The sequence below is a fragment of the Monodelphis domestica genome, chromosome 2, assembly GCF_027887165.1.
Source record: "Monodelphis domestica isolate mMonDom1 chromosome 2, mMonDom1.pri, whole genome shotgun sequence".
NCBI lineage: Eukaryota > Metazoa > Chordata > Mammalia > Didelphimorphia > Didelphidae > Monodelphis > Monodelphis domestica.
Genome location: NC_077228.1, coordinates 527,282,016 through 527,304,154, shown reverse-complemented (window position 1 = coordinate 527,304,154; position 22,139 = coordinate 527,282,016). Strand labels below are relative to the sequence as shown.

Below are 22,139 nucleotides of genomic sequence, written 5' to 3'. Positions count from 1 at the left end.
CCCACCTACCCAGACAGTTTTTACCAAGGTGTGGCCTCTGAGAATGCTACAGATTCTAGGAGCCACAGGTGAGAGTTGGGTGGAAGGTAGACCCCAAAGTTGAATGAGCAGTCACAAACCAGAGGTGCTAGTCCTCCCAGAATACCTTATACATAATAGACTATTTTTATTCCACATGAAAAATTCAGAAAAGCATGGTAAGATATATGAAATGAAAACATTGCACAATGCACAACCAGGATAAAAACATACTCAATGATGACCAAAATTAATGAAGAACAAAAACTAAAATTGAACACAGTGTAATTTTGGGCTCTTTCTTGCCATTGGACTATCACAATGGAAAGAATGTCAGCTCTAGAGACTGAAGACCTGAGTTCAAACCTAGCTCTGAGACTTACTGCCTGTGTCTTACCTTGAGTAGTCCTAATCTCCTCAGTTTCCCAGCCTATAACATGATTAGATAGAGTCGATAGCATTTGAGGTAACTTCCAGAGTTCTGACTATGAGTATGAGTCTATAATTCAAAAACTTTAAAGTTATTGAATATATTCCCCTTATTTGGAGAAAAAGAAAACTTGGTTTGCTTTAATTTTTGGTAGAAAGTTTTTCTTCCCTTTTTTTCTCCTCCATCCCCCACCAAGTCTAGCAGAGGTCTGAGCAAATAAACTCAGTCATCTCTCCAGTTACCATAACAAACAGCAAATGTCTTAAAAAGTACAGCCCATGTGAGCTCATTCCCTGGAGCCAGATGACCAATAATCACTGGCAAAGCAACAGAACTAAGTGAGAAGGTGAGGTAGAGGAGAGATGCGGAAGGAGATTAATCATAAGTTCCTAAAAGGTCAAAATAAGAAGGGAACAGCACAGCAGATAGAGGGAAGGGAAGGTGGTTAGAAAAACTAGATTGGAAGCAGATTACAATGGTTTCTCCACATCGTGAGGCATCTCTGATCAGAATGGGGAGGGCTGGTTAATAAGGTTGGTATCATAGCCAGCTGCTCCTATTCCTTCCTTGAATTATAGAATTTCATAGTCAGAGTAGACCTTAGAGAGCTTACAGCTAGGGGATAATAGATGAAATTGGAAGGGACCTTAAAATCGGTCTCCTCCATGCCCTTCACTTTTCAGAGGAGGAAACGAAGGTCTAAGAAGATTAGATGACTTGACTAGAGTCACACGGTATATGAGACATCAACAAATGCACTGACTGGTTATGACTTCAGAAAACTGATGAGGAAGACTGGCTCCCACCTCTTTAAAGTGAAGTAATAGACTAGAGATGCAGAAGGAAACACCGAATCTCAGACACGGCCAATGGGTTTGCGTATTTTGCTGATTTATACTTGCGTGTTACAAGGTGGGGCTTCTACGGAGATGGGGATGAGATTGTAAATGGGCAGCGACATGCAAAAAAAGAGCATCAATAAAACATTTAAAATGCACAGAAGTAAACAAAAATGAAGTTAAGGAGATGTAAACAGGACAATTTTGTTACCTTGTTAAATTTAATAGTTCGTATTTCATAGTTAATGGGTTCCTATATAATCCTCTCTTTTGCTTGTCTTTGAAGAGGGAAATAAATTTTATTGAGTCATTAAGGTTTTTAAAATTAAGTCCATTTTTTATTAGGTTCACTTCAAAAAGAATTTTTAAAAAGCACAATAGGAATGTGTCTCCACCACTGTCCTGACACCTACCCTCACCAGCTCTCTGACTCAACAGATACATTTTAAGATTTTGTTTTCCTATATTAGGGAAGCTGGGTGGCACAGTGAATAGAGTACCCAGATCTGAAGTCAGGAAGACTCTTCTTCCCGAGTTCAAATATGGTCTCAGATACTTATTAGCTGTGTGACCCTGGGCAAGTCACTTAACCCTTATTGTCTCAGTTTCTTCATCTATCAAATGAGCTGGAGAAGGAATGACAAACCACTCCAGTGTTTGCCAAGAAAATTGCCAGATGGGGTCACAAAGACTGAACAACTTTTCAGTATTACCGCAGGGGTAAGATCCTGCCATGTCAACTATGTCAGCACAATGGACAGGGCTCGTTGCCACCAACAGGCAATGTATGTGAGTGCTTTATAAATTTCTCTCTACTGTAGATCCAAGCACATAAATAAATAAATATATAATATATAATAAATATAAATAAATAAAATTTCCATGATATATACAATTCAGAGGACAGAGTTTGTAAATCTACATGTGACTTCTATAACTGGGTAGGTTGGCAATAAGTTGGTATATGTGGCCTGAGAACTGACATGTGCAATTTAAATGAAATTAATGAAAATAAAATAATGAAAATAAATAAAAATAGGCTCTAAGTTTGCACGTGGTCTATAAACAGAGGTAGATGGCTTCTGAGGGTCCTTCTGGTTTGGAATTCTTGGGTCTGGTTACTAGATTTGTACATGTGGTTCATAAAGTGCTATATCCGGTCTACAAAGCATACAGAACTTAGAAATGGATGTTGTGTTGGTTTTTTTTTTTAATGAGGCCAAGATCAGAGAATGACAGCTGGAGACATGAACCACAGATGAGTTTCAGAGGCCCCACGTGGTCCTGGTTCAGGGAAGCAGGTAACATCTGTTCCTACTTACGTGCTGGTGCACATTTGTCGACGTGTCACAACTTCTGTGAGGTTGCCACACTCTCGCCTACACATTGTCCTTCAAATTTCAAAGAAGGTGCCGTTTGATAATTATCACCAACACTGACTCTAAGAAGCTCCAGAAAGCTCAAAACTAATGATGGTGGACCAAAGTCCTTCCCGCTTTCCCTTAGGGTTCTGTTTGTGTGAGCAAAACATTTTTTGGCCACCAGTAAATATATTTGTGTTCCCCCCAGGAATCTGTAGGGAGCCCATGGTCAGACCCTGTGTTAATCCCACGCCAAGACAGAGGACAACCCCAAAGAAGAGGACATGTCTTTCAGACTTGTCCCAGGTGCTTCATGCAGTGTTTCATCTCCCTGATTGAGTTCAAGTCCTTGTCACTTGGGAAGATTACCCAGAAGGTGACATGCTCCATGGATGCAGTTAATCAGGGGACATTTTTAACAAGCTCTCTACATATCTTTTAAACCATTACACATGCTGATCAGTGTATAATAGTTGACAAAACTGTGTGAGAGACAGGAAGTGTTTATAATTATGAAGGCAGATCTATGACTAAGCAGACCAACTTCCCCTCAGACCACTGACTGGGCTCCTCAGAAGGCAATTTGCAGGCTAACCCTCAATTGAAAAGCAATTGTGGAGAGTGCCAAGGCTGCTTCTGATTTGCTGTATCATTCTGAGCTCTCTGGGCACTTGGTTCTAGCAGAGATAGACCCATTCTCCCCCAGGTGACCAATGACCTCTTAGTTGCCAAATACAATGGTTTTTTTTTTTCAGTCTTCTTTCTCTTTGGTTTTTCCCTCACCAGATTAGACCCTTTTAATATGTCCTGAGACAGGCTACTGAAACAGGAACCATGAAAAAAAATTTGTCTTTTTTCTTTATAGCCAAAAAAAGGATAAAAATGAAACAAAAAACCACTACAGATATTTGTATGGAAAAAAAATGGTTTTGTGCATGGGCTGTAACATTATAAACTCAAGATAGCTAATAGCTCAAAAGGTTAATTCCATTATCATCCATCTCTGCAAAAAAGTTTATATGGAACATCCACCCAGTCAAAACCAACAAACTCTGTCCAGGTTCTTCCAAGGAGTTCTCTGGACTGTGTTTTGTCTTGGAAAGTCCTCAGAAGGATCTGCCAATGATTAAATGATATAATCCCCATACACCATTCAAATAGAAGGGGGAAAGAAAATTAGGGAGAAGTTATCAAACTTTCTTTTCTTTTTTTATGGCTTGTCTCTTTCCCTCTGGCCTCCTTAGAAACCACCCCAAACTCCAAGTGTCCTTGGCCTTTGCCAACAAAGCCCCCTTGACCTAAGCTAGTACCACCTTGGCCTCTGAAGTCTCCATAATCATCACCACCATTTCCACCACCATATCTTCCAAAGCTACTGGGCTTGGCCCAGTCTAGAATTACTTTGTTTCCATCAATTTCCCCATCTTCCATGGTCTCTTTCATGGCTTTAGCATCTTTCTCTGATTTGAAGTCCACAAAACCAAACCCTTTGGATGACTGTCTCCCTGTCTGTGACTATTCTGGTACTAACAGAGGCATGAAATGAATCTCTCAAAGTCTCTTCTGCCATGTATTTACACAGATCTTTGATGAACAAAGTTTTATAGCACTGGATCCTTGGAGTTGCATTGTCTTCTGTCCTTTAATTTCAGCCTGATCACTATTATTTCAATGACTATGTTACAAGAATTCAAAGTTTCTTTGGCATCTTCCACAAAGGCAAACTCAATGAATGAATATACTTTTGGACAGCTTTGGCTATTTTGGGACAAGCTAATAGATTCTGCCTTCTCAAACATTTCCTGGAGACTTTCTTTAATGTTGTAGTGTAAGGGGGAAAAGGGGTTATTTTTTAAAGGGTTGGACTGGATTATTTAAAAGCGTGGTTGCCAGAAATATATATTTATTCCAAAGATATTTGTTTACAATTTATTTACAAATGTAGAAAGCATGAAGCAAGAAAATAAGAGGGAGGATAGGGTAAGATATCTAGCTTAATCACTAAGTAGTTTACCCATGGCCCCTGGTTCAACCCTGGAAGGGAGAGTTAGTCCTTAGGCCTTGGTAAAGCCAAGGACCTGGGGAAGTCTCTCTCAAGAGGCAAGTCTCTCCTGGGGCTAGTTTTTTTTTTCCAGAAAATCCAGCAGTTAGCTTTTCATTCACCACCTGTCAGTTCAAAGGAAGAGATTTTAGAACAGCCTCACCAGGAACAGAGTCTCAGGTCCAGCCTCCACTCCAAAGAATGAAGAACTCTCCCTCACAGGAAGTGACAGCTCCTTTTAAAGACACTTCTTTTGTGTAACTTCCTGTCTTCCCCTAATTTTACATCTACCAATCACAGCTGAAGCTCTGCTTTAAGACTGCCCAGGGGGAGTTAGTTTAATTCTGATTTGTCACCCACTATTGTACACATGGATCACAGACTTCCCACTTAATGATTAAATGGGATGTTTACACTTTTGGTGATTAGATCTAAAAATGGGCAGATCTCCATACTCAACTTTTAAGTAGGGTGTTTATACTTTTGGTGATTAAAATCTAAAAATTGGCAGGGGTTACAATTTAATCTTCACAATCACAGGAAATTTTAATCTTCACAGTAGGCAAGGTTATTCAGTACCAATGTCTTTAAGTCTGCCAGTTTGCTGTTAATCCCAATCCAGGAATTACTCTTTCCACTTCTTGAATTATTTTGTCTTTGACTTTTCTCCCTTGTATAGACCAGAATGGAATCATCTCTATAGTGATTTTCTCAAAGTGTAGGTCTGCTCATATCACCATCCCACTAATAAACTCCAGAGGAATCACAAAATGCTCTGTTTGGTATTCATGCCCTTCATAAAGTAGTCTCATCCTAACTTTCCAGTCTTCTATTACCCTGTAGATGGCAAATCCTAACTCCATTCAGAAAAGCTGTGGGGAGAACAGACCCAAGTAAAATCAAAGCCATAGCTCAGCTAAAGTTTAGCACATATCTCATCTTTTTATCCTGAGGCATATGGCCTCAAGCTCTTCTCCCTCCCTGTACCCAGTGTACCTACAAAATCACTGATGTATGCCTTTTTCCTTGAGAATCCAAGCTAGGCTATTATATGTTGATTTATGAACTATAGAAATTATTGTGTAGACCCGATGGCATAAATGAGATCACATTGTCAATCATTTACCTTCATTGTGTCGATGAAAACTTGTGCAAAATCCCCAGCTTGCTTCCCCCCCAAAAAAAGTAGTTGTCACTTTCAATAAAGTGCTTTTGGTTGCTATCAATGCCTCTAGCCCTCCTGACCCTGCACAGATGTTTTGTCTCATCCTTTCTACCACATCTCAATCTTCATACTCCTCTGGGGCCCCTTTTCAATACCCTACCCCTCTTTGAGATCCAGTGCTGTTCCACAAACTAAATTCTCTCTCTTTTTTTTTACTTTTCTTCATTTTAGTATTGGTCTCTCTCCCTCCTTCTCCCCATCTCTCTCTCTCTGTCTGTCTGTCTGTCTCTCTCCCCCTCCCCAGGGGTATTCTCTGTCCATCCCCCATGCCTGAAATGCTCTCCCTCCTTTGCTCTGAGTATTGACTTCCTTGGCTTTCTTGAAGGTCCAACTCAAATCCCATTTCCTATAGGAAGCTTTCCCCAACCCTTCTGAATTCTAGTTCCTTCTCTCTTTTAATTATCTCCCACTTTTCCTTATCGTGAGTTTGCTTGGTTATTATCTGTTTGCACGTTGTCTACCCTCTGAAATTGGGAGCTCCTTGAGAGCAGGAACTGTCTTGTTTTCAGACTAAGGAGCTTGTAATAAAGATGGCAAGTTGCAAAGAGGAAGGAGTCCCCATCTAGCTGGAATTTAAGTATCCTGGCAACACCGATGTTTGAAAAAAAAGAAAGCGATCAGCTTTTACGAAAGCAAATTTATTAAAATTTGTACAACTTCTTTGGATATTCCCAGATTAATTTACACAGCTTTCTCAGGCCTTCTGGAACCCAGAAGTCTCAGAGACGGCTATTGCAAGTCGAAGCCAACCCTATAAGCTTACATGATTGGTTGAAAGGATCAGACAGATATGCTGAGGATGACAGATTTCAACATGGTAATTAAAACAAAAAGGAATCAATACAAGACCTGCCCACAGCACCAAGTCATTGAAATTTTTCATATCTCATGAGGCCAACACTTTAGTAATTATATTTTAATCATATCTCACCTTACTTCTCTAAATAGAGAATATAGATTTCAAAATAATATAGCCTCAAGAAGCTTCTTTCTCCCCTTAAATTAATTGGAACATTTGGATAGATGATTGGTTTCTGCCCATCACAGTTTCCATCCCTGTATCTCCATTGAATCTTCTAATGATCACATATTAGAACAATTTTGCTAGTGAATCAGAAAACAGAGAAGAAATTCCCAAGGTTGAGAGGATTTCCTTTTTTTTTAACCTTTACTTTCCATCTTGGAGTCAATGCTGTGTATTGGTTCCAAGGTAGAAGAGTGGTCAGGGCCAGGCAATGGGGGTCAAGGGACTTGCCCAGGGTCACACAGCTGGGAAGTAGGTGAGGCCAGACTTGAACCCTGGTCTGGCTTTTTATCCATTGAGTCACCTAGCTGCCCCCATATTTCTTTTAAAAATATATATACAGCCCTTTTAAAAGCCCAGAAGGTGATATGGATTCAATAGCAATATGGTATCTGAGCTGGGGGCATTTGAGAGATGAGAACCCGAATTACATTCTCAGAAGCTTAAGAGGGGAGAGAGATCTTGGAGGTGGAGTATAAGGTAGCCTCCATCACTCGCCTCCATCGCGCCTGCGGATCTTGCCAGGGGCATCTGCTGCCTGTAGTGATTCCATTTAATTGCCCTTCAGCGAATCCTCTGGTTCTTGAATCATACACAGCTTTGCTCTGGCTGCTGGCTTGAGTCCTCTCATCCTCTCCCAGGCTGGGAACGCGGCAGAGGACTCAGAAAAGCCAGCAGCTACTTGGAAAAGATGCTGGATTGGGAGTCAGGAGACCAGGGTGCCAGCTGGAACTTTGCTAGTTCGAACCTGCATGACCTTCGGAAAGAACCATTTAGCCACTCGGAAAGGCACCAAACGTCGTCTGTAAAATGCGGGTTTGACCGAGCTTAGGGCTTCTTTGCCTCTTCCTGGTCTTGGCCCCCTTGGAGCGTCGGATGAAACCTGCAGATCCTTCTCAGAATGTTTTATTGCTTCCATTCGAAATGTGTCAAGGAGGGCTAAAGGAAACGACCGACGCGACGTTTTTCTCCTCCAAAGTCAGGGCAGCCTTGAGATGGAATCCAATGCCCCGGGAATCGGCCCCCGGATTAAACAGTTTCCAAGGTCTTCTCCGGGGCTCAGTTCCAGGACTGGGTCAGCCAAACGTCGCACGTTTAAATAGCTATCGTTTCCTTCCAGTGTAGACTTTGGCGAACACGGACAACCGACTGTACAAACAAACCGTTGACAATATACATTCAGATAACACTTTACAGTTACTCGCACTTATAGACCTTCTCTCATGGGAGCCCCACAACAACCCTGTGAGGTAGGTAGCTTTATGATTCCCATTTTGTAGACGGGAAAACTCAGGCTCAGAGAGATGAAACGATCTGCCCCGTGGCCGGGCCGGGGCCATCCCAAGGGAGGAGACGCGCCAAGATGGCAACAAAATGGCACCCGGCTGCTTTCCCTGGACCGAGCCTCGGGAAGGGCGGGCTAGATGGGAAGCGACACCGGGACCAACTTACTTCACTAAAGGAGAACACTTGGAGGCAAGAACGCTGCCCCTCCGCGGATGGGCGCCACTGGGCCAAAGTCAGGCCGATTCAAGTCCAGGTGAGGACTCGGGACGAGAAGGCGCGTGCCCACACCGGGCTTCCTCGCCCTGGACTGCCATCCGCGCTGGGAAGAGAACCGGGGAAGCCGACCGGGGAGGGCCCTATGTGTGGGGCTCTCAGGCTCCTACGACCCCCGGCTCTGCAGGCAGGGAAGGAGGTGCCCATCTGCTCTGACCTCGGCCGCCTCCAGCCTCCCAGGGGCCACTGGGCACAAGGGAAGCCCCCGGGGGCAATCCAAGGGAAGGAAATGGCTTCCCCCGCAGGGCAGTGGCAGTGGGGAACCTTGTGGGCGTGTGGACGGGCTTCAGAAAAGGCCTTTTGGTCAGCAAGAGGAGGAGCAGGCGAGCAAGAAGCAGACAAGCGCCCGGGCCACTTGCTAGCAGCGGACGCCCTGCAAGCCCGGCACCGTCACCTTCCCTTTCAGGTAGATGTCCTCATCCGTCCCCTGATTGAGGTGCTTCACCATGTTTTTCTCAAAGAGCAGCGGGTGGTAAGCACCCATCGTGCAGGCGCTGTCAAAGAACTGCTGGTAGTAGTGGCAAATGTCTGTTTTGCGCTTTGAGGGCAAGAATTCATATATATCCACCGTGTCGCAGAAGTTCATCATGATCACAATTCCTGAGAGAGAGAAGAGGGGGAGGAGGGAGAGGGTGAAGGAGAGAGGAGAGGGAGAGACAGACAGACAGACAGAGACAGAGACAGTGACAGAAGGAGGGAGACAGACAGAGACAGAGAGAAGAGGGGAAGGAGGGAGAGTGAAGGAGAGAGGAGAGGGAGAGACAGACAGACAGACAGAGACAGAGACAGTGACAGAAGGAGGGAGACAGAGAGAGACAGAGAGAAGAGGGGAAGGAGGGAGAGAGTGAAGGAGAGAGGAGAGGGAGAGACAGACAGACAGACAGAGACAGAGACAGTGACAGTGACAGAGAGAAGAGGGGAAGGAGGGAGAGAGTGAAGGAGAGAGGAGAGGGAGAGACAGACAGACAGACAGACAGACAGACAGACAGACAGAGACAGAGACAGTGACAGAAGGAGGGAGACAGAGACAGAGACAGAGAGAAGAGGGGGAGAGATAGACAAACAGAGACAGTGACAGAAGGAGGGAGACAGAGAGAAGAGGGGAAGGAGGGAGAGAGTGAAGGAGAGAGGAGAGGGAGAGACAGACAGACAGAGACAGAGACAGAAGGAGGGAGACAAAGACAGAGACAGAGAGGGGAGAAGGAGGGAGAGAGTGAAGGACAGAGGAGAGGGAGAGACAGACAGACAGATAGAGACAGAGACAGTGACAGAAGGAGGGAGACAGAGAGAGACAGAGAGAAGAGGGGAAGGAGGGAGAGGGTGAAGGAGAGAGGAGAGGGAGAGACAGACAGACAGAGACAGAGACAGTGACAGAAGGAGGGAGACAGAGACAGACAGAGAGGGGGGAAGGAGGGAGAGAGTAAAGGAGAGAGGAGAGGGAGAGACAGACAGACAGACAGAGACAGAGACAGTGACAGAAGGAGGGAGACAGAGACAGACAGAGAGGGGGGAAGGAGGGAGAGAGTAAAGGAGAGAGGAGAGGGAGAGACAGACAGACAGACAGACAGAGACAGAGACAGTGACAGAAGGAGGGAGACAGAGACAGACAGAGAGGGGGGAAGGAGGGAGAGAGTAAAGGAGAGAGGAGAGGGAGAGAGATAGACAGAGAGACAGAGACGGAGACAGTGATGGAAGGAGGGAGACAGAGACAGAGAGAGGGGAAAAGAGAGGGAGAGAGTCAGAGAAACAGACAGAGACAGAGAGAGACAGAGGCAGAGAAGGAGATCGAGACAGAGAGAGAGAGACAGAAACACAGAGAGAGACAGAGACAGAGACACAGAGAGAGAGGGAGACAGACAGAAAGAGACAGTGACAGAGAAGGAGATAGAGACAGAGAGGGGGGAAAGAGGAAGAGGGGAAGAGAGACAGGGAGGGAGAGAGGGAAAAGTTAAAGGTTAATCCTCCATCTGAGAGAAATGATGGCTAGACCGGGGGTAACTTCAGAATCTATCTAATCCAATCCCCTTCATTTTACAGAGAAGGAAACTGAGGCCCAGGGCGGAGAAGTCTCTCGCCCAAGGTGGCACAGCTTGTACGTTTCTGTGGCAGGTTTCAAATCCAGCCTTCCTGACTCCAAATCCAGCCTGCTAAACATTCTACGAGGCAAGGAAAGGAAGGGTAGTGCCTGGGCAATCCCTGGAACAGGACGGCAGAATTAGGGGCAAGTTTTCTGAAGAGAGGAACCCTAAGAGCCTGTGATCGCAGAAGGGAAGGAGGCAGTGAAGAGGGCGAGTGTGCCGGGGCTGCAGCAGGAATGGAGCGCAAAGTGCTCTGAACTCCTCAATCTTCCCTTCCTAACGACCTAGCGCCCAACGTGGGCACTGATATCTAGGGATTAATGGACCGGCTGCATTCCCTAGATGTGGAGGCAAAGTCCTAATGACCATGAGCCCAGCCTCGCCCCAAGGACAGCCAGATGTTCATACATCAGATAATTAAAAGCACGGAGGGGGGAAATGTCAGGGCCAACACAGCCATCAAAGATGCTGCCCCGTGAAGCAAACGCCTGAAGCTACAGGCAAGAAGAGCACTCCAAGGGCAAAAAGGGAGGGGGAACAGACTTGGCCATCAAGGGCAAATTCATTGCTTTGGTTTTCCCGGCTGCCCCATCCTCGCCAAATCCTCCCCTTTGTCATAACCAGGCTGATCTGAGAACATCAAGGTATAGTCAAGTGTGCTGGATTTAAACCTGCAGGACCAGGGTTTGAATTCAACGTTTAGTCCATGATGTTGGGCCAATCTTCTCACATCTCTTGGCCTCAGTTTCTACCTTTGTAAAATGAGGCGGTTGGGCTACTTCTACCACTGCTGATTCCTTTTTGGGGTGACTCTGTACCAGTCACCTCCCCTGTAAAGTGAGGGCTTTGGGACTAGACCACCTCTGAGGTCTCTTCCAGGTCTAGATCACTGTTAGGGGGCAGACATCATTGAAAGAATATAACCAGGGAATCAGGAACATCTGGGATCCAATCATCCTCAGACAGACTACCAGTAGAACCCCGAGTAAATCACTTAAACCTCTCGGCACCTCCGTTTCCTCATCTGCAAAAGGGAAATAATTATAGTGACCCCCTTCCAAGGTTGCTGTAAGGACTAAATGAGCTGACATGCAATGTATTACTATGAACGTTATCTCATGAGGAAGAATAGTGTGTAGGAGTCAGAAGACATGGGTTCTGATCTTTGCTACTAGCTACCTGTGTGACCTTAGGCCAGTCACTTCCCGTCCTCTGGGTCTCAGTTTCCCCTTCTGGCTTGTTGGCCTCCAAGGATGCTTGGGGCTCTTTACATCTCTGACACCATGACCACTATTCCCCAAGGTCCCCTTTGTGCTCTCCTGCCTCTTTCTTGGCTCATTCAGCCTTCTTTCAGGGATGCCTGGTCCTCTGCCCATTCTCTAAGATCCAACTCAAATGTTCCTTCTCTCTGGAAGGGAGCATCCATCTGCCCTTCCCAGAGATGGTTTCATTTCTGTGTCTGTGTCCCTGGTACCAGGCACCTGTGATATACAGTAGGTGCTTAATAAATACCAACATAAATTGGCACCTCCATAACGTAGAGCTTTAGACAGCAGCCTGGAGAACTTGGAGGACCACAGAGTTCTCACACGCCAGCGACAGAGCTTGAACACAAGCCTTCCTGGCTCCATGGCAGGTACTCGCTGGCCCATGGACTTTCCTGGCTGGGACTCATCCTACAGTCTAGCCTAGAAATTCCACAAGCTGTCCCTAACACCAAGCCCAATGTCCGGACCAGAGTAAGTGCTTATTGGGGCAGCCGATGCTGGGAAGGAACTCACCGATCATCCCTGAGGACGGGGGGTTGGGCTGAATGTCCTCTGGGGAATTTTCCTGGAGGATGTCCCAAAGCTCCCATGGCATCTTGGGGTTGAGGATATAAAAGGGCTGGTTGGGGTTCAGTTTGCGATATAGCTTGTAGTTATGAAAGAAATTGTAGTCGGGTTTCTTGTACCACTGAAAAAGAGAACAACAGTCTTGTGTCTACACTGTCCCTGGCTTGTCCACACCTACTGAGGAGCGTGTTTTCTCCCCAGGCAGAATGTGGGTCCCTGAGGACAGACCTTGTGGGACTTTTTGTCTTTGTAGCCCCAGCGGTTCCTGGCATGCAGGAAGCCCTTAACAAATGTATGTTAACCAAATCCTGGCTGTCCCATTTACTTCCTGTATAACCCTGGGCAAATCACCTCACTTCCTGGGGTCTCCATGTAAAAGAACAAGGTTGAACCAAATGGCTTCTAGTCTCCTCCAGCTCTAGAGCTAGAACCCTTGATTCTCAGTCACTTTGCTTCCCTGGACTTCAGTTTCTTCATCTGTAAAATGGGAAGGTTGGGCCAGAGGGCTGGAAGCCAAGTCCCTCCCAGCTCTAGCTCCACCATTAAGTCTGATCTTGGAACTTCCCCTTGCTGTGGATGCTTTCCATCCCCAGGGACGGGCAAGGTCTTTCGGCTAACGTGGCTCCTAGAATACTGAAGGAGCCACTGAATCATATTAGGATGTCGGCTAAAGACTTGGACAAATTTCCAGTGGGAGGGAGCCCACTAAATTGCAAGAGGGATCCCTCCACCCCTCCATTTCTGGATAGTTCCCATTGGGACATGAAACTATAAGCTTTCTCTCTCCATCTTTCCCCCACTTCTCCTTGCTCTTCCTCTGAGGTCATGAAAAGCAAGACTCATTCCCCCTTCCTCATGAGAACTCATCAAGTCTCTGAGGGCAAGTATCACATTCCCAGTAAGGGCAGCTAGGTGGCACCATAATGCACAGAGCACCAGGCCTGGAGTAAGGAAGGCTCATCTTCCCGAGTTCAAATCTGAACCCAGACACTTACTAGCTGTGCAGCCCTAAGCAGGTCACTTAACCTTTGTTGCCTCAGTTTCCTCAACTGCCAAATAATCTGAAAAAAGAAATGGCCAACCACTCCAGTATCTTAGCTGTGTGACCCTGGCCAAGTCACTTCTCTGTTTGCCTCAGTTTCCTCATTTGTCAAATGATCTGGAGAGGAAAATGGCCAACCACTCCAATACCTTAGTTGTGTAACCCTAGCCAAGTCACGTCTCTGCCACAGTTTCATCTGTCAAATGATCTGGAGAAGGAAATGGCCAACCACTCCAGTATCTTAGCTGTGTGACCTTGGCCAAGTCACTTCTCTGTTTGCCTTAGTTTCCTCATCTGTCAAATGAGCTGGAGAAGGAAATGGCCAACCGCTTTAGTATCTTTGCCAAGAAAACATCAAATGGGGTCACAGAGAGTCAGACACGACTGAACAACAACATCATTTTCCCATTTTATCCTCTCTGTTCTTCCCCAGGCTAAAAGACTCCAGTCCTTTCAGCCAATCTGAATTCAGTGATTGCCCTCTGGCCACTCACCTCTGGGATCTCCGAATGGTATGGAGAGGGGTCCCATATGATTAAGATTCCATTTTTATATAGGCTGTCATCAAAGAAGTTCTTGTCTGTGGTGACCAACTGTGATGACCGAAAGACAAGAGAAAATACAGGAATTAGAGTCGTGCAATGCAAAGCAGAGAAGCCAACACTTTTTTACCCAGGTAGCTTATGGCTACCAGCAACCCATCAAAGCTTTCGGCAATGTAATATCCAGAGTAAGACAGTCTCAAGTTTGTCATCTGAAGAGCAGTTGATAGCAGTGGCTGTGGCTAGCCAGGAAAGCTCCCTTGAAGGGTTGTCCTGTGAAGGAGAGATCAAGATTTGTTCTGTTTGGCTGTAGAAGGTAGAGGCAGGAGCAATGGAAAGACCAATGCAAAGATGCCAATTTAACACTGGGAAAGAGTTCCTTTATATATGTAAACTATGTCTTTCTGGTTTCAATTTTTCGGTTCATTCTCGGGAGATAACATTCGCAAGTTATTCTTCAAGAATTAACTCTGTAGCTGTGTATGATGTTCTCTTGGTCCTACTCATTTCACTATTCATAATTCTGTGTTGTTCTTTCCAAGTTTTAAAAAATTAGCCTGCTCAATGTTTCTTATGGAGCAGGAATATTCCATCACAATCATATACCACAATTTCTTTAGGCATTCCTCAATTGATGGACATCCTCTCAATTTCCAGTTCTTTGCTACCTACCACAAAGAGAGCTGCTATGAATATGAATTATTGAACAAAGAGCCCCACCTTTTCTCCTGATTTCCTTGGGAAACAGATGCAGCAATGGCATTGCTAGGTCTGAGGGTATACACAATTATATAACTCTCTGGGTATAATTCCAAATAACTTTCCAAAATGGTTGGATCCATTCACAGCTCCACCAACAATGTATTAGTGTCCCCATTTTTCCACATCAGAAAGAATTCTTGGTTATTAGAAAGGAAGGGAATGTACCCTAGGGAGGCTTGGGCTTTTGGTATGGAGAGAGGGAGAAAGGGAGGAGAACCCCCCTTCTCAAAGTGGGGTTAAGGGGAGACAGCAGCTGTAATGGGTTGGCTCAGAGAGAGGAGAAGAGGTTTGAAGATTTTCCCCCTTCTGTCTTCCCTCCTTATCTAAAGCTGCTCTCCCCAATTTGCTCTTGTTCCTCTTATCTCCCCTCCACTACTTGAGACCCAAAGGTCTCCCCTTGACCTGTTCACTCACACTCAGCTTGGGGAACAGATAACTTTTAATGTTAACTCAATCAGATAATACAAAAGGAATAATGGGCAGGGAAGAATGGGGAAAGGAAAGTGGGGAAAGGGGGTCCCTGTATCTATCTAAACCCTTTTCCTCCCTCCTCCAGTTTGCAGGGAACTCCAGCCTTGGCAGCCTGAGAGAAAGTCAGATCGACTCACCCCTGGGCAACAGGAGTTGAGGTAAAGTCTGCTCAGGTTTCTCTTCAGAAAGTCCCTTCAATTGGGAAGTGTTGGGGGGAAAGATTTCCAGTCACCAGCAGGAAAAATGGGTAACCCTCAGGAGAAAGTCTTTTCCCCACCTTCTCTCTTCAGCTTCTCAAGGACGAGAGACCCTCACTGCTCTACCAGCCAGAGTCTTCTCTCCTCCAGATTCCCTCCTGGGGCCCCTCACCCATCAAGGTGATCAATTTCACATACTCTTCAGTCTGGCACTTTTCTCTAGTGCTGGCCTCTATCACACTGCTGAAAAGAATAAGCATTTGCACTCACTCTTGAAAAAGAGAACGTTAATGTCACCTCCATGGACAACAGTGGGAAGCTCTGGCTCCTTAGATGGAAAGATCTGGGGGCTTCAAGTTGGGGAGGAAAATATGTGACAGGATCAAAGAAACTCCCCTTTGGGAGCCCATCTAGTCTAATTCTTCGCTGACCAAGACTTTACTGTTCAATGTACCCGACAAACAAACTTAGATCTGGGTTGGGGCAATTTAGGAGGAACAAACTCTCCCCAAACCTCACTGAGCCCTTCTTCCTTAGAATGCATTACTGTCTGTCCCACTCACATCCTGCCTTGGGCTGCTAGTCATGTTGGTCTGATGATGCTCTAGCTCACAAATAGGCTGGTCTTACTGATCAATTGAATCTCCTCCAGGATCAACCATGGTGCTATACAAACTTTAGGGAATTGAAATGAATGACACTGATACCCCATTTCCAATCTCTGTGCCTTTGCACAAGCTTCCTGTCCCCGATTCCTAGAATGCCCTCCTTATCTCTGCATCATTTCCTTCAAGACTCAACCCAAATCTTCCCTTCCCCATAGAGCCGTCCTCATCTTCCCAGTTGCCAGCATCCAGCTCCCTAAACGAGACTGAGCTGTGAATTTGTCATACACACAATACACATCACATAGTTATCATGACCAAGCTTGGCCTTAAAAAATTGGGGAGGGGAGTGCTGAACACTGGTTTAATTCACGTCAAATGTAGTTTACACACAGGAAGGATAAATATTTTCCTAGAAGATATACAGACATGGCATCACAGAATACCATCCTAAGCCAGTAGGCAGGTCTGGGACTGGCAGGTCAGGGCCAGGGCAGATGTCTTTGTGGCAGGCTTAGGGAAGAAAGAGGATGCAATATTGCATAAATTGCCAGACTCGTTTTCTCTTGTTAATGGCTCACCGGGTGGGAGTAGGAAGGACATGTTTGTAAATGATGGTGATAGTGAGAAAAAAGAGATCAATGAAAATGAAAAATAAGAACAAAGGAGAGCTGGAAATTACCTGGGAAGCCAGTGAGTCTGATCTTCTCATTTCAGAGGGGAGTATGACTTACCTGAGATCACACAGCTCATACATGGCTTGGGCAAGATTCAAACCCAGCCCTTCATGACTCCAAGTCCAAATAAACTAATAAATATTGGCTGATGGCAGCAGGAACTAGTTCTTACAGTGGGACTACGAATGGATTACAAGTTATGAATACTCAATACATCACAGGTTTAAAATGCTACTGTGTCCCAGCAACATTTGGTAGCAAGAAAGTTAAAAGACCCCAGACCATTCATTATTTAAATGCTTCTCCACCCAGAGCAAAGATTCTTAACCTAGGACCTATGAACTACTTAAAATTTTTTTCATAATTGTCTTTTAAAAAAATAACCATTACCTTCTGTCTTGGATTTAATACCAAATATCAGTTCCAAGGCAGAGGAGCAGTAAGGGCTAGGCAATGGGGGTTAAGTGACTTGCTCAGGGTCACATAGCAAGGAAGTATCTGAGGCTAGATTTGAATTCTGGACCTCTCTCCTCTGGCTTTCTATTTAATGAGCCATTTAGTTGTTCCAGTAACCATCTTTTTTCTTCTCTCCTCTCCTCTCCTCTCCTCTCCTCTCCTCTCCTCTCCTCTCCTCTCCTCTCCTCTCCTCTCCTCTCCTCTCTCCTCCCCTCCCCTCCCCTCCCCTCTTTTCTCCTCTCCTCTCCCCTCCCCTCCCCTCTCCTCTCCTCTCCCCTCTCCTCTCTCCTCTCCTCTCCTCTCCTCTCCTCTCCTCTCCTCTCCTCTGTCCTCTCCTCTCCTCTGTCCTCTCCTCTCCTCTCCCCTCTCCTCTGTCCTCTCCTCTCCTCTCCTCTCCCCTCTCCTCTCCTCTCCCCTCCTCTCCCCTCTCCTCTCCTCTCCTCTCCCCTCTCCTCTCCCCTCTCCTCTCCTCTCTCCTCTCCTCTCCTCTCCTCTCCTCTCCTCTCCTCTCCTCTCCTCTCCTCTGTCCTCTCCTCTCCTCTGTCCTCTCCTCTCCTCTCCCCTCTCCTCTCCTCTCCCCTCTCCTCTCCTCTCCCCTCTCCTCTCCTCTCCTCTCCTCTCCTCTCTCCTCTCCTCTCCTCTCCCCTCTCCTCTCCTCTCCTCTCCTCTCCTCTCTCCTCTCCTCTCCTCTCTCCTCTCCTCTCCTCTCTCCTCTCCTCTCCTCTCCTCTCCTCTCCTCTCTCCTCTCCTCTCTCCTCTCCTCTCTCCTCTCCTCTCCTCTCCTCCTCTCCTCTCCTCTCCTCTCTTCTCACCCTTCCCTTTCCCTTCTTTTCTATTCTTTTCAAAAACCCTTAGCATCTGTTTTAGAATCAATAGTATATATTTATTCTAAGGCAGAAAAGTGGTAAGTTTTAGGAAATGGTAGTTAAGTAACTTGCCCAGGGTCATACAGTAAAGAAGTGCCTGAGGCTAGATTTGAACTCAGGATCTTCAGCCTTCAGGCCTGACTCATTATCCACTGAGCCACCTAGCTGCCCCAATAACTGTCTTGCAATATAACCTTTGTAATCCTATATATTTTATTTTAAGCCTTTAAAAGCATTAGACTATAAAGGGGTCTCTTGGCTGCCAAAGAACTAATGACACAAAGAAGGCTAAGGACCCCATGATGCACAGTATGACTTTTCCCCCTCCAGAGCCTCCTTGGGTTGGGGGCATTACTGGCTTACTCTGTCCCAGTTCTTTAAAAATAACTCTTTGCAAAAACAGAAATAAAGCCCTCTGAGAATAGTGTTAAGAGCTCCTTGGCTGGACAGAACGAATCAGAGTGGTTTTCTGGTGCTATTTATTGGTACATTTTAAAAATAAGCCATGTTGTCACTTTGCTGAGAGAGGGGAGGGGAAAGGGGAAGGAGGCTGTAAAAACATGTGATAAAAGTCTTTCATTGGAGCAGAAAGAATAAAAACAACTCTGGCTCCAACAAGCTGAGCGATGCGTGCCACTTCCTCTTGTCTAATTTGTTTTCTTGTTCCTGTGGTGGGCTGAATAATTTCTTAGAATCAGTGACATTAAAAGAAAAGTGACATCTGCCATCATCCGGTCCACCCAGTACCCAAAAGGCAAGCTGCCCACTACCACAACTACCTAACTGATCCTCCAGATTTTGTCTAAAGTCCTCCAAGGAGGAAGAACTCATCCTCTTCCCCCTGAGCCCTGTTTCTTCCTTTACCTCCTTTCTGTAGATCAAAGGGATGCATGGGCTATGCAGGGAGGACTGGCACCTCTTATGTGATGACTTGCCGAGCCCTCTCCCTCATCCACCTTTGGTGTCTACCTATCACTCAGCTTTTACCTGTGACTACAAGAAGCTCTAGCATGCATAGTGGCCAGACACCGATAAAACTGTCTCAGGAGATGAACTAACCTAGGTTGAGGGTACCTGGCAGGCTTCAGACCCATCAATGACTTGGGGGATATGTCTATCCAAAACACGTGAAGACTTCCACTGGCAGAATGGGCAAATAAGAGCAATGTGTCCCAATGGCCACGAAGGCAGCTGAAGCAGGGATTCCACAGAGCATCTAGAGCTTAGTCAGACCACAAAGATGCCAAGCTCATCCACTGCTTCCTGGGCCATTGCCAGTTGTCCTGACTTTTTGTGTCACCATTGGATTTCAATGGTGGACTCTGGAAGAGAGAGTGAGCCAGAGAACTTTGTGCAACGCTGCCTCACTTACATCCAATTCACTTACAAGTCAAGACACCATTGGTCCTCTTCAAAATGAAGGCTGAACAGCGTTGTACGTGAAGTATCATTTTTCCCTATTCTGTAGCCTGAAATCTCTTTTATTCTATTTTACACTTTGAATCAGAATTTTCTATGTTGTATGTTGCTTAAATATTTTTATTTTGAATTTTATGACCACCCAAATAATCATGATTTCCACATAGAACAAAAAATGAGGATTCTGTGGCAAAATACTAATGTCTACCACATATAGCTTTGCTCTTTAAGAAAATACACTTGATAAATTCCACATGTTACATTCAAAGATGCCCAGCTTGCTTGAATTTCCCTCTACAATAGATATCGTAGTATCATAGAATCACAGGATCACAGACAGAGAGCTGGAAGGAGTCTTAGAGGCCATGGAGTCCCATCCTCCATTTTACAGATGAAGAAACTGAGGCTCAGGGAGGAGAAATAATAAACGGTTGTAGGATCACAGACTTAGGGTTGGAAGGTCCCTTAGAGACCATCTAGTCCAAGTCCTTCATTTTTTTGGATGAGAAAACTGAGGCATGGAAAGATTGGATGACTTCCACAGTGTCCAATAACCAAGATGTATTTGAGCTGGGATTTGGACATAGCACTCAGTTCACTAACCACACAGGCACAGGTCCAGACCTAAAGTTTAAAGGGTGCTCAGGAGGCATCTGATCCCATCTGTTTCTTCCATCGGTGAGACTCGGGGAACTTAGGTGATTTGTCAGAGATTATTAGAGAATAGCTCTGGAGCTGGTCAGACCCTCTTCCTTATACAGAAGAGAAAACAGAGCCAGTGAAAGCAACTGCCCCACCCATGGTCATGGGCAAGTACTAGGTGTCAGAGATATTGATTACACCCAACACACACATGGTGGCTCCTTGAAGACAGGGGTCTCAATGTTCCTAGCACCCAGGTGTGCCGAGCACATAGAAGGTGCTTAATAAAAGCTTATTGATTGATTAATTGATTGATTGGCCACGACTACTGGCCAAGGTGCTGAAAGTCATCCAAGAGCTCAGTCTTCACCACCCCAAACGTGGAAGGCTGAATGCTGATACAATGAGTAATTGGCCACTTCTCCTCCCAGACTGGACTGCTATGTTTCTGCTGGGAGTTTGGGAAAATCCCTTCACCTTTGTGTACCTGTTCCTTCATGGGTAGAAGGAGGGGGTTGGACTAGGCTCCTTCCAATCTGATTCTAGAGTCCTCTGCTGTTAGCTGATCTTCCTGACAGCCTCTCAGCCTGACCGGATCCTATGAGTTTGAGTCCTGCCTCAGGTATATGACAGCTGCATGCCACCTAGGTAAGTCACTTAACCTCTGTTTGCCTCAGTTTCCTTATCTTTAAAATGGAGGTAATAGGGGTGGCTAGGTGACTCTGGAGAGAGAAGATCCTGGGTTTAAATCTGACCTCACATACTTCCTAGCTGTGGGACCCTGGGCAAACCACTTGGCCCCATTTTCCTAGCCCTTACTCCTTTTCTCTCTTGGAGCCAATGCTTAAATAGCAGGGTTTTTTAATTTGTGAGAAATGTAATTTAATTAATTAATTTAGAATGTTTTTCCATAGTTACATGATTCCGTTTCTTTCCTTCCCCTCCTCCCATTCCCCTCCCGCAGTCAACGAGCAATCCCCTGGGTTTTACATGTGTCATTAAATACCAGTTCTAAGACAGAAGGCAAGGTGTTTCTTAGAAATTATTTTTAAAAATTGAATTACGCCATAGCATAGAATTGTGAAGAGAATCCAATTAAATAATATATTTGAAGTTTTGTGAACCTAAAAGTTTATTATTATTTTCTGTTATTCTGTTATTATTATATTTTATATAATACATCCTTTAATCAATAGAGAAAATCCCTCCAGAATTCAAACTGTTCATAAGCCATTAGTGCGAATTATCCCCCGGTAACAGAGACCATTCCTCTCTGTAAACTGTCTTTACAGAAGGTGGTGTGCCCATGATCTTTGCCTTCCTCTAGACATCCTTTATGGGAGATCTTACATAAAAGCTAGAGAAAAGAGTGTTATCAAATAGAATCTATTCTGATAGCAGAAAAGGCCGTGGTTTGGTAGAAATAGAGCTGGTATAAACAAGAAGGTGACTCAAAGGAAGTGGAACTCTGAGTAATGGGGGGAAAACCTAGTTATGGTCCTAAAGAAAAGGCAACAAAACAGAGTCTCTTTCCCCTTCCCCCACTGCCTAGAGGAGGGAGACTATTGGAAAAAAAGTATTGTATCTATATCAAGCCAGGTTTGTGAATAGGATGCTTTTGCCCATTGGTTTTTCTTTGTTACACAGAAGGATTCAATGGAGCAGGATGAGAAAGGGGTATGATTTTTTGTTTTAGCTCTTGTCTTCTGTCTTGATACTAAGTACTGATTCTAAGACAGAAAAGTGGTAACGGCTAGGCAACTGAGGTCAAGTGGCTGGGTCACAAAACTAGGAAGTGTTTAGAGCCTCCCCATCTGCAGGCCTGTTGCTCTAACCACTGTGCTGCCCAGCTATCCCCGATTATGATATTTTATAGAAGGTATTTTAAAATAAATGAATATAATTTTAAAAGATGAATGTGATCTTTTAAAGTTATTTTTTAAAGTATATTTACAGTGTTGTTATAAAGCTGAATGACACAATGGATGTGGAAATACTTGGGAAATTCCTAGGCCAAACTGAGAATATATCCCTAAAAGTACAAAGAAT

General features: G+C 45.1%; 1 protein-coding gene across 9 annotated transcripts in view; it reads right to left on the bottom strand.

The window, feature by feature from the left end:
- Positions 1-6,536: 6,536 nt before the first annotated feature.
- Positions 6,537-22,139, bottom strand: part of ST6GAL1 (ST6 beta-galactoside alpha-2,6-sialyltransferase 1) — a 148,199-nt gene continuing 132,596 nt past the window's right edge. For 8 of the 9 annotated variants that reach the window (XM_056814084.1, XM_056814082.1, XM_056814083.1 and 5 more), the window contains 3 exons: positions 13,948-14,046; positions 12,358-12,532; positions 6,537-9,098 (listed from right to left, as the gene is read on the bottom strand). In XM_056814084.1, coding sequence (XP_056670062.1) covers positions 8,857-9,098; positions 12,358-12,532; positions 13,948-14,046 — 516 coding nt within the window. In that variant the 3' untranslated portion in view covers positions 6,537-8,856. 9 annotated transcript variants of the gene reach the window in all.